The following is a 13,156-nucleotide window of genomic DNA, read 5'->3' as shown; positions in this document are numbered from 1 at the left end:
CTTTTTGTGTTAATCTGATGTATATGCAAGTTTAAGAGGCAACTGGAGTAGCCATGCTTTGGGTGGGGGAGCTACAACTATTCCACACCCCAGTTCCCTCTTCCCCAGTCATCACTTGAGTGAAAAGCTTTTGCAGAACTCTAGCTTCTCCATCAAGTGTCCACAGATGTTGTAGGCTGTGCCTTGAACACTGGGGTAGGTGGGATGAAAAAAGGCTAGTGGGGTAGATGTAGCTCCCAATCCAGACCTGTGTGATAACTTATTTTCTGCATAACACATTTTGCTTCTCAGTGGCTATTTATTATTCCATTCCTGGTACAGGGAAGCTGCAAAAAATTCCAATAGTGGTGAAAAATGCATTTTCTTGTGGGCTGTTTTTACTGTGCACTCCACATTATATATCTAATTTATTCTTTGGGTCTGTTCGATCACAGAGATACCAAATTTATTTAGGTTTTATTGTGCTTTAATACATTTAAAACATTTTTAAAACTGTGCACTGAAAAAAAAAAACCTGTTGGCGTGTAAGATGTGTTTTTTTTTTTTTTTTTTTTAGAGCAAAGCTGACGGTTTCATTGCTACCATTGAGGACTGTGTGACTTTTTGATAATTTTTTTAAAAAATTTTGTGATGTAAAATGGTGCAAAAGAGGCGTTTCAGACATTTGGACGTTGTTATTTTTTTTTTTTTTTTTTTTTTACAAATAAATGCAATATATTTCAACTAAAATATAGCATTACTTTGAACTGTCAAATAAAATAACAGTCTGAGAATAAACTCTGAAATAAAGCGTTCCAAAGTTATAAGAGCATATCGTGACACAGGCAGATTTGAAAAATCACGCTGAAAATGAGCTTAGTCCTTAAGGGGTTAAAATTTTCATTAACAGTAATAGTGAATGCAAGACCTTCTGATTTTAGATGCCTTTTTGAACTTGTGGCAAATCTGAATTTAAAGTCCTATGGAAAATTGTTTGCATTTGTAGGTATTGGAAACAAGTCATATTGCACAAAAAGAGACACTGGCAATGGAGATCCTTTATTGGCAAGATTTAAATATTGTTGTCCATTGAAAATCCATGTTTTCAATAATTTACTTGAAGGAAGGAAAACAATACTTACCGAAATGGCTAAAAATGCATTTTACTGCATTATATGTTTACACGGTTGTACAGAAATGTCTGGTAAAACAGTATGTTAGTATTCAGTTATCATTTAACATAAAACATACAGAAACAAGCACCTCAAAAGATAGAGGTTAAATATCTATCCAAATGTTTTTTTGCCTTCCAAGACCAGATACTTTGTCCAAAAGTCATTTGCTTGCTCATTCACAACACACGCTGAGTCTTTCTACTGTAGTTAAGTACAAAGAGATGCTGCTACATCACACGACATGATATCAATTGGTCTTGGGAGTTTTTTGGAAAGGGTGGTGGTAAAGTTAAAGCAACGTTGTAGGAAGATTACTGTTCTGCCACCTAAGGCAAGTAGTTTTGGAATGCTTATATAAATGGCTGGATTGACTAAAACGTTTTCCACATTTCAGGCAGGCATACGGTTTCTCACCAGTATGTACTCTGATGTGCTTTTTACAGTCCGTTAGAGTCAGAAATGTTTTACAACATATTTTACAAGCATATTTACGGGCACCCTCCACCACCAGCACATTATGCTCAGACAGGGCTTTCTTGCACTTGGAAAGAACATCTGCAGAAGCCCTTGTCAACTGTGGTGGGCCCTGTTGTGATGGGTTCCCATTTTCATATGAGGAATTTGCCCCGTTCATCATGAGCTGTGAATTAGAAGCGTTATCCTGTAGCTGAGTGCTCCGTACTGATGTGACAATAGGCATTTTGGGGGCAATACGACGGTAATTTGGAAAGTTAAAAGAGCGCCCCCTAACATTTCCCATGATAGATCTTGACATGGAGTGAAGACCTAGTCCAGACCTTGGAAAATCCATTCCAAAGGGGTCATTCCCACGGTAGTTGGAGGACTGAACACAGGGTAAAGACATTACATCCTGCATTGGCCGAGCAAAATGAGAATCTGGGCCATCGCCGAAAGGGTTATCCATGTGAGACATAACATTAGATGAATGGCCACCCGGTCCAGACTCAGGGCTGACAAGGTAGGACACCTCTCCATCCATTCTACAATCACTGGTTGTATTTGGAATGTTATCATCACTGTTTTGACTTAAGTTGAGGTTTCCATTTCTGTTTTTATTCAAGAAATTAGAAATACTAAAGGAGGACTTGTGCTCTAAGGTAGCAGTGACATCTAAAATATGGATATCTCCCACCCTATCAGTACTAGACTGAGGGTCAGAGAAACTACGATCACTGCTTTCTGGGCTTAATTCAATCTTTTCGCCACTTGCGACACCCTCTACTTCAACAGGTTCACTGCCCTCTGCTTGGGATGTAACATCGCTGACCTCATCTTGGGGCTCTGGGGAGCTCAAAGGCTCAGATTTAACAATAACTCTCATGTGGTCTTTTTCATCTATAGTAATATCATGAGTCTCTGAAGTATATATTGTTTTATCACAAGAAGACTCCTGGCCATAGCCAGTCTCAACAGTTGTCTGCGAAGTCATTGAGATAATATTTTCTCCACCATTGTCAGACTGACTGGGCACTTGGGTATCTTCTTGGTTGCTGTATGACTGGTCAAAAATAATCGCACCATCCTCTTGGTTGTCGGCGACAGAGTCAGATTTCATATTGTCCGCCATTTTAATGGAATCAGGAGAAAAATATTCTTCCCGAGAATTAACCATGGATTGTACACTTTCATTGGTAACATCCGTTATTAGACATTCTTCAATGGAGGTCCTCATGCGCTGCCTAGCTCTTTCTTCAGAGGATTGCTTTCTTTTATGAAGCCTTCTTATTGGGAAGGTGGCCCTCTGCTCTACCATAGTATTCCGACCTGAAGAGTTCATGGAATTCTGTTGCTGCTGTGATTGATCATCATTACCCTGGCTAGAATTTAAAGCAGAGCTTACTATGCTCAAACCCAGCTGTTGTAGCATGAAGGACCTCTGCATCCTTGCACTCTGCTCCTGCGACCTATCATTTGGAGAAGATATGGGCAATGTCCTTGTAGTGAGGTAGTGCTTACAAGCTTTCACTACTGAATTCAGGTGGAGGTGAGATGCTGCCAGTAGAACATCCATCACATTGCTCTCTCCAAGCATAAGAGTAGATGTGTACATCATATCAATCAGAGCGGCAAAGGCTTCAGATGTCACCACTTCACTGTCCAACTGGATCATGTTCATAGTCTGGTCACCCTCCGCCACAGTAAAGAGAGCACGGAAATGAGTACTGCATGCCGCCAACACAGAGCGATGGGCTTTAAAATGTCTGCTGCCCACTACTATCACACAGTCACAGAGCTGGCCCTGGAGACGCTGGTAATTCAGTTGCTGAAATGTCTGTTCAAAATGTCCAGGAAAATCCATGGTCCTAGAAAGAGAGAAATAGAAAGTCAGGTTTTCGGTGAACTACATACTATGATAATCATTCACATGAAGTTTATGGTCATTCTATACACAATCTATTTTTTATATTTACAGAAAATGTATTCAGAGTATGGATTGTATATGCTATATTGTGTGCAATACCATAAAATAATGTAGCTATTGGTCCAGTCACCTGATAAATCTGGGTTGCAAACCTTGGTGCAACTCCCTTAAACACTGAAAATGTGGGCAGCCAAAATGATGACACTAGAAGTCACTTCATAAACTGTTCTTATCTTTGTTATTAGACATAAATAATACATTGCATAATTAAAATCAGCAGACAGTGATGAAACCGTTAAAGTTTAAGCCCACAAATTAAAAAAAAAAACATGTCAAATCACAATAAAGTAAATCCCCATGTGCCATGGCAATAGAACCTTCGAGGAAAAGCGATAAAAAGCAGTCAGGAAAAAGCTTATTAGCAAATGGGCAGGGTACATATGAAAGTGGCCAGCAAGGGTAATAATACTCCTTTTACCATTTTTGAGGAGTATTTTTAGCCTATTTAGACAATTTCAGTAATACGTATAAATAACTGACATAAAAATAACTGACGTAAATAGTGTTAAAAGACAAATATTTATGCAATAAATTCATAGTCCAGACTATGGCCATCGCCCCATACCCCACCTGTCCAGACTATGACCATAACCCTAACAATCATGTTCAGCAGTTCAACCCATAAATAGTGCTGGATTGGCGGCCAAAACAACCAATACGGCAAATTGCTCCCCCCCCCCCTTCCCAGTTATGGCTAGCTACAAGGGGCTTCAAATTATGGGGCCTTATGCCTGGGTCGCATGGCCGAACACAAATCACAAAGGCATTTAAATTATTTGTTTTATTTAATACACTGCAACTAGCAGCCTGTGGGAGGGAGAAAGGAGAATACTCTGATGAGGACTATTTTTGAAGAGTAAATCTGCTTGTACACACGTAAGAGACGCATATACAGGCGTTATTGCGATCTCTGGTTACCAGCTATAGTATAGTTAAGCCAGCTGACCATATAGGGGAAAAAGATAGCATATACCGTGGGAAAAACACTGAAGAGCCCCGACACAAGCGTTTGGCAATGATGCTTCCTCTGGGGATGTGTCTGGTAAAGTGTAGTGTTACCTTTTATGTGGCCCCTAACCAGAAAACCTTTTAATCCTGATAATACAAATAACAGGTATACGAATGTGTCGGAAAGTTACATCACACCGTGATAGCTCAAAGTGAAGAAAAGCATACAGTACATGTGCGGGTCCAAAAAGCGCAAAGTACTGCAATGAATACCGATGTACACACGTCACAGTCCAAATAGCAGATGGCCCAGAGTGCATGTGCAGGTAAGTAGACAACACGGAATAGGCTGATAAAATATAACCTAATGCATACAAATGTCCAAAGGCCATCATATCGAACATATAAAGTTGTGTATGTGAATGTATATATGCCTGTCTGCCAAATGAATCTCCACTGTCGCGTTTACAATCACCAAATTTTGCACAGCTGCTCTGACTCTGGGATCGTCAGAATTTATTGAGTCTATGTTTTGCACCAAAATTAACTACCATATACAGGAGCCATTGGCTGCTGCTGTGGCAGTTGGCAACCAATCACAGCTCAGTTTCTATTTTGCCACAGGTCATTAATATGTGCTCTGAGCTTGTTACAGAGGCATAACTACAGCGGTAACAGCCATAGCAGCTGTGAGGCTGGGGCCACAGAGACAGGGAGCCCCGGCATCCGACCTGCCACACTAAATGGAGGATGTGAACCATTATATACATGCTGTGCATATTACAGCATAACATGTATACAACAGTGCACATCTACCAAAGTCCAATCGGCAGCTTAGACAAGAAATGTCAGGGGAGAGGAAGAGGATACAGAATAACAGGACTAGGGATCTCTCATCTGTACTTCCTGCCGTCTACTTCCCCCATGTGGTCAGCAGCTCCTGCCACTGTTTCAAATATATCAGTACATAAATGTGTATGTGTGTGGAAGAGTGTATAAATGTGAGAGCAAACAAATATGTATAATTTTCTGAGGGGGTAGGAGGGATCCCATTCCGAATTCTGCTGGCCGGTCCTGCCTTTCCTAGTTACGCCCCAATTGGGTACCATAGGCAATGATTCAGGTAATATGTGAAGTAATAAGTGAGGGAAGGGGTTAAATGGGAGGTTACTGAGGTTTCTTCTGCAAGCAGAAAAATCTGATCAGCAACATGACCAATTTTCTGGCAGATTCCATGACTGATGAATGTGGGATATTTTCTATGGCGGAAAACCATGTCAGGTTACTAACTTGGTTAACCTGGCATGGATTTGTCTAAATTCTGTTATGTGAACCAAGCTTAGGAAGGGGAAAAATACAAGAGTAGAGTAAAACTTGTTTTGTTTCTTACTATAAACAGTGGATAAAATGAAGAGGAAAAAAAAAATGACAATTTGTTGTGCTTGCCCTGTGGTAGGAACGATCAGGCCATCTAGGGTTAAAGCACCCTTGAGGGTCTAAAAAAATAATTAAAAAAAGTTTAAGGAATAAAAATTCAAATCAACCCCCCCCCCAATAGCTTAGAACCAATACAAAATGTAATAAACGGTAAAAATCATGAACATGTTAGGTTTCGCCACATCTCAAAATGCCCAAACTATCGAAATGTAAAAACTGTTATTCCTGGCGGTGAACCCCATAAGGGAAAATAGCGCCAAAGTATCCGAAACGCCATTTTACAACACATAAAAATGCTATACAAAGTGATCAAAATGTTGCACAGCCTTCAAAATGGCAGCAACGAAAACATCGGCTCATTTTGCAAAAAATGACACCTCACACAGCTCCAGTAGAAGGAAGTATGAAAAAGTTGTTAGTGTCAGAAAATGGCGCAACAATTCTTTTTTTGCTATACACATTCATTTAATTTGTGAAAATGTACTAAAACACAATATGACTTTAAGTTTTATCACTGTGATCGTACCCCCGCACAGAATAAAGCAGCAGTGTTATTTGGAGCACACAAGGTGACGCAAATGCACCACAAGAATACCCACATTCAGAATTTTTTTCCAGCTTCCCAGTATAGGGCATGGAATAGTTAATAGTCACTGAAAGTAAAATTTGTTACGCAGAAAATAAGCCCTCAAACAGCTCTGTAGACTGAAAAATGAGATGGAGAAATGAACGAAAAAAAACCCTGTGTCCTTAAGGGGTTAATGTGGTAGTGTCCAAGTACTGGAATGTTTACAAAATAAATACCTATTATTGCTACATTTGAACTGACCCCTTATATAAACTTAAAGGAGTTGTCCACTTTCAACATATAATTGCTATGTTTTGTGTAAGAAAATGTTATACAATTTACCGACATACTTTCTGTAATGTTTTCTAGATCTCTGCTTGCTGTCCTGCTATAGGAAGCTTCTTTAGAAATCTGTCATGTTATGTCACACAGGTGCACAAGTCGTTATTATCTCACGGCTCTAATTACTCTCTGTGATAACAATGGCTCATGCACCTGAATGTCCATCACATGACCATAGACTGGAAATAAACATAACAGCTTCCTACAGAAAGCAGAGATTTAGAAAGCCATAGGGAATTGATACAGAAAGTAGATTGGTAGATTTGCAGTATACAAACAAAATGGATTTACTCAAAGTGGACAACCCCTTTAAGTGATTTAGCCACAGGGTAAACAACAGGAATTATCACCTGAAGAGGTACAAGATCAGGTACAAGATCAGGGCATAGACAGCGCTTTCAATTTCTTTTTCTCATTTTGTTACAGAGATTGTTCTCCTTGAACTCTGATCCAGGTTTTGTAGGGATGAGGCTGCGGACATCAGGGTATGCAGGGCACAGACTGAAAATAAAGGACAGGCTGCAGAGGAGGAGATCTGCTAAAACCACATCATCGCTCAAGCATCACAGAGTACGACCACCATGACAGATCGGGCCGTACAATCCCTAATGACAGGAAGCTGCAGTAGTGCAGTGTGTACGGAGCCTTAGAACCGGAGCGTTTCATCCCACATTCCATGTACATATAAGAGGCGTGTAAACACACAACAAAGGAGGAGGGGCGGGCTGTCACGTCTTACCTGCTCTCAGGCCCAAGGCCTCGCTCACACCGCGGCCTCTTTGTGTTGACGGTTCCCCCGGGTGCCGCTGCTGCTCTTGGTCACGGCCTCCTCCACAACCTCCGGCTACCGGACGTGACGAGCGACCTGGGGCGGGAGGGGAGAGATCGCAGCAGACAGGGGGGAGGAGAGCCGGCGGGGGGCGGGAGGATAATCCGGAGCCAGGCGCCCCAGACACTGCGACCTCCTCCTGACAGCCGGGACTAGCGCCAGGCACAACACTGCGCTGTGATAGGCCCGAGCCGCCCGTGGCTATCGCGAGATCGCACTTGTTTTCGGCTCGGTCCCAGCGCGCTCCCGCACGGTCCAGGGCACAGTGCGCGGGAACTCTCCTTGTCCCCGATTATTCCGAGTCACATCCTAGTCAATGGACTCATTGTGACAGGCCCCGCCCCTGGCTGCTGTAGTCGCCACGCCCCTTCTGTCACCACTTCTCATTGTTTATGCTGCAGAGCAGGTCGGTGCGGAGCGTCCCGGGGGCGTGCGGGGTATTGATCCTCACTGCAGATGCTGGAGAGACAGCAGCAGGATGTCTTCCACACAGAGGGGCAGAGATTTATCACAGTGGCTGGTGTTGGATCACAAATCTTGGGTATCTTGAAAGATGTAATAGAACAATAGATGGAAAGAGCTTTAAATGGAAAATTAACTTAAAGGGGGTTTTCCAGAATTTTAACTTTCCTGTGCTCCCGCCCTGAATTCTCAGTCACCTCCGCCCCTTGATAAACAGAGACTTGGCAGTGACATCATGTTGGTAGCAAGCGCCCTTCAAGTCCTCAATCATGTACACCAACATATTTCCTATAGCCTCAAAATATGGCTCTAGTGGCTATTTTTGGGTCCTATGTGTCAGTAGTATTTTATCTGAGTGTAAGCCTTATTTCAGCCATATGTCATCCGTTTTTTGCGGATCCTCAAAGAAAAACAGGAGACAAGCAAGTGATATTGGTACCTTGTCCTAACCCCTTGGAGTGTCACATAATTCTGTTACTTGGCAACCCACCGTATGACCATTGACTTCTATGAGGGGAGAGCTGCAAACACGGCCAAGAATAGGACCTGCTCTTCCTCAGGGATGTTGGCTTAGGAATTCTTAGCTGTGTGTATGAGCCCATAGCAATACATGGAGCCGTGAGACAGCTCCATGAAAAAATTCCAATCCCAGACAACCCCTGCCCATGTTTAAGCTGCAGTCAATAACTGGTGTCTCGCAGCTGCTTGCCAAACCACTTATTGGGGCACATGGACCATTGTTTGGGCTTTTTCTTTTTGGGGGGCCATAAGTGAGTGGAGTGAGTTTTTCTGCAGTGTTTTCTGAGCTATAACCAGATTCCTATTTGTAAGTTGCACATTTTTGTAAAAAGTCATAAACTTTTGCGCAAATTCATACCTGCTCCTGCCAGGTGTAGGAAATAACTTTGAGCTGTTTTTTGGGGACCTTTTTGCGACTTTTATAAAAAGACAGAAATTCACTAAAGACTTTACCTCAGACTTTAACCCTTTACAGGGGTGGCACCTATAGTCTTTAAAGTCTTTAGTGAATTTGTGTCTTTTTACAAAAGTTGCAAAAAGGTCCCCAAAAAGTAGCAAACAGCTCTAAGTTATTTCCTACACCTTGCAGGAGCAGGTATGAATTTGTGCAAAAGTTTGTGACTTTTTACAAAAATTTGCAACTTTCAAATAGGAATCTGGTTATAGCTCAGAAAACACAGCAGGAAAACTCACTCCACTCACTCATGGCAAAAAGTCCCCCCAAAATGAAAAAGCCCAAACAATGGTCCATGTGCCCCAATAAGTGGTTTGGCAAGCAGCTGCGAGACACCAGTTATTGACTGCAGCTTAAACATGGGCAGGGGTTGTCTGGGATTGGAATTTTTTCATGGAGCTGTCTCACGGCTCCATGTATTTCACAGGGCCAAAAATCGTATGAGATACATCCTCCTTTCAAGGAGCCATAACTCAGCATCCCTGGCACCTAGTATCTCAGGTTTTTCAGTGTGAAAGAGGAGAATCTCCTTTTTCATATAAATGTAAAATTGTGTTTCCAGGGAACTAAAGATATTCAAATTTAAAGTGACAATTTGCGGTGTCATTTTTATATGTGAAAATCGCTCCCAACTGCACTTTAAAGGAAACCTACCACTGCTCACATGATGAAATCATACAAGCACACCACCCTGTAGGCTATTTAATACTGATGCCGGCAGATACTTTGGTTAGGCACAGCGATTTTTAGTTTACCAAAAAAAATGATTAACTCACATATGCAAATAGCCCTTCGGTGCTACCCCTATGTCATCAGCCCTCCGTCGATGCCTTCCTATTGTTATTTATTCATGCCTCAGTCTTTCATGGCTTTCGGCACCTGAAGGAGGGCAGGTAGAAAGAAGGAGGCGTGAATAATTAACAATTGAAAGGCATAGACTGAGGGCTGATGACGTAGGGGTAGCACCGGAGGGCTAATTTACATATGTGAGTTAATCTTTTTTTAGCTAAACTAAAGATCGCTGTGCCTAACCAATGTATGTGCCGGCATCAGTATTAAATAGCCTACAGGGTGGTGTGCTTGTATGATTTCATCATGTGAGCAGGTGTAGGTTTCCTTTAACAGTTAATGTCTCAGGGATCCAAAGTTATATCCCACTGAAGTGTGCCCCCCTCCAGCACTTAAAAGCTTCTCTCAGTTTACAGACAATAATAATAATTCTTTATTTATATAGCACCTACAGATTATGCAACACTGCACAAAGCATGGCAAATTGGTCAAGTAAACATTGAAATTATCTGTTACAAAATTTTGATAATGGATAATGTTAACAAATTTTCATGTTATTAATCCTCTCCTAACCTGAGAACACACCTTCTCTCTGATTGTCTTATATCATGTTATCGTTGTTAAATTGAGTGAGAGGATAAAAAGTTATGCAACACGAAAAACACACACTCATTCCTAAATCATGTTTTTATTTCACACCATTACTTCATTTATGTTTTGGTGTCCCCTTCAGGACGAAGCCTGTTTGTACATTAAAGGGGTTGTCCAGGTTTAAAAAATTTCTTATGGCCGGGCTGGGGAGGGCTATTTAAAGACAATAAACTTGTACTTACCTCCTCCGGTGCTGCCGATGTCCCGCGGCCGGCCGGAAGCTCTCTGTGCGCACAGAGAGCTTCCTGACGGCCGGAAGCTCCCATGCGACACCATCTCCCAGCGCTTACAACGCTGAGAGATAGGGACGGATGGGAGGAGCCGTCCACATCGCGGACCGGAAGCTCCCTGTGCGTGGCTTCCGTGTCCCTGTAAACAAACAGAGGCACGGATCGAAGGGACTGCGGCGCGGGACATCGGCGGTGCCGGAGGAGGTAAGTACATGTTTATTATGTTTAACTAGCCCTCCCCAGCCCGGCCCTAGGTAATTTTTAAAACCCGGATAACCCCTTTAAGGTTCAGTTCTTTTTTTTTTTTTTTTTAATGTGACCAGTGTCTCTTCCTGTGGCAATAACTTTTCAACACTTTAACATATTCCTCTGGGCATTTCGTGGGCACATGGCAGGGCTTAGAAGGGAAGCAGCGGCATGAGGCATGATGTATAAGATGTGCATTGTACATCAGGGTAAAACCTAAATCTTAAGGTTCAGGATGTGTGAGAAATACAGAAGCACTCTTTCATACATAGTCCTGGTTTTTCTGAACATGTTTAGCAATGGTAAATGGTGTCCTTCCGGATTTTTTGGAGCACACCCTGCACCTTTTTTTTGTGCTTCCCTTCTGGAAAGTGCTGCCCTGGTACAATATGTGATGTTGCCTCGCTTCCAAAAGTGGTGGTGATCAGCGCTTCCTGATCACCAAAAAGCAAATACTTAATAAACAACTCAAGAAATTCCAGGAAAGTTCACTTCTGGCCTGCACATCGATATAACACATAAGAATTATATGTTGCAACCTGAATGATGTGCATGGCCAGTTTCTTGTACCACACCCTCAATTTCTGCATGGCGTTGTATGGCTGAAGCACCTGGTCTGACAAGTCAACCCCTCCCATGTACTCGTTGTAATCCAGTATGCAATCATCTTTGGGGGTTTCTGTACTGGTACCTCATACTGGTACAGGGGTGGTGGTGTGCCCATATATTGTGGTTAATACATGGACCTCTCTATACAGAGTCGCTGCATAGTGTCTGCTCTTGTGCCTTCTAATTTTTTTGACCGGGCAGCGACTTAAGGAGACCTCTCTGATTTCTACATATAGTGCCGCATGCCGCAGTATTTCTGGAAGCGAGGCACTTGAATAGTGTAGTGCTGGTGTAGACATCCAGGAGAGGTGGAGGTGGTAGCCCTGGTCCAGCAGTGGTTGTACCAAATCCCACACTATCTTCGCAGTAATACCCAGGAAGGGGGGGGGGGGGATTCTGGGGGCACTATAGTGGAGTACTTCCCTTCATATACCCTGAACTTGTAGGTATACCCTGATGTACTTTCACACAGCTTATACATCTTCACACCATACCTAGACCTCTTATTGGGCTTCTACTGGCGGAATTGAAGTCTCCCTTTAAAACATACCAGGGCCACATTTTTGTGGGATATATGCCTTGGCAAACTTGGCATTAAAATGGTCTAATATGGGCCTGACCTTAAACAAACGATCATAGCTGGAGTCATCTCTGGGTGGGCACTGTGTGGGGTTGTGCATAAAATGAAGTGGGGTTTTGGTCAATATTCTGAGCAACATAGAGATTTGTCTGGACTACAATTAAATTCAATCGCTCCTCATAAAAGAAAAATCCTTAAAAAAAGTCCACAGCTCTGATCCCTGCCATGTCAAATTTAATTCCAGGTTGACCCAAAAAGTCTGGAACCTGAGGGGTATGACTGGGGTATACCCCTGGGGTATCTGGGGCTACCCATGTGGGGCCAGTGGAAGCCCCAGACACTTCTCCCCTAGAAGCCCCACGAACTTCTCCCGCATAAACCCTACGGCGCCTTCATCGGGGGTTCTTCCAGGTCACTGGAAGATGAAGTAGAGGAGAGGTAGAAGGGGGCATCACCTCCACTAGCTGACTGTGTCAGAGGCCAGCATGTTGTATGCCTCCAAGACGGTGTATGTATTCTGAGATATACACAGAAAAATAAAATAATGTGCCCCAGGAAAATTAGATAATGTACAGCAGAAAAATAAAATACTGTGCACCCAACTACAAGGACAAGCCACAAAGCCGGCATACAGAAAAATTAGGTAAGAGCACCAAACTACGGGTATACCTATGAGCACACCGGAAAAAAACGAAAACCTATGTGCACCATGCAAAAAGGCGCCCTAACTACAGTGCAGTGTTATTCACACAGTCATCACCAAGTCATGTGACTTGGTTACATGCAATGCAAAGGGTGCGCTGGTGTCATACTTGTACAGAAATACAAGCACAGGGCACAGAGCGCTAAGAGGTCATATAAGTATTCTGGATTTGTACATATTTTGGTGGAGATT

General features: G+C 42.6%; 1 protein-coding gene across 1 annotated transcript; it reads right to left on the bottom strand.

Moving 5' to 3' along the window:
- Positions 1-1,017: 1,017 nt before the first annotated feature.
- ZBTB5 (zinc finger and BTB domain containing 5) lies at positions 1,018-8,057 on the bottom strand. The gene is made up of 2 exons (XM_072154932.1): positions 7,632-8,057; positions 1,018-3,478 (listed from the first exon to the last, which is right to left on the bottom strand). The coding sequence occupies exon 2, from the start codon at positions 3,472-3,474 to the stop codon at positions 1,444-1,446; it is 2,031 nt and encodes a 676-aa protein (XP_072011033.1). The 5' UTR covers positions 3,475-3,478; positions 7,632-8,057; the 3' UTR covers positions 1,018-1,443.
- Between the last annotated feature and the right edge of the window lie 5,099 nt (positions 8,058-13,156).

The sequence above is a fragment of the Engystomops pustulosus genome, chromosome 1 (genome assembly GCF_040894005.1).
Source record: "Engystomops pustulosus chromosome 1, aEngPut4.maternal, whole genome shotgun sequence".
Lineage (NCBI taxonomy): Eukaryota > Metazoa > Chordata > Amphibia > Anura > Leptodactylidae > Engystomops > Engystomops pustulosus.
The sequence above is the reverse complement of the archived record's forward strand: the minus strand, read 5'-3'. Positions and strand labels throughout refer to the sequence as shown.

What these genes read in the sequence shown, in the direction of transcription:
- ZBTB5 (XM_072154932.1), bottom strand. Translation starts at nt 3,474, where the DNA reads ATGGATTTTCCTGGACATTTTGAACAGACATTTCAGCAACTGAATTAC.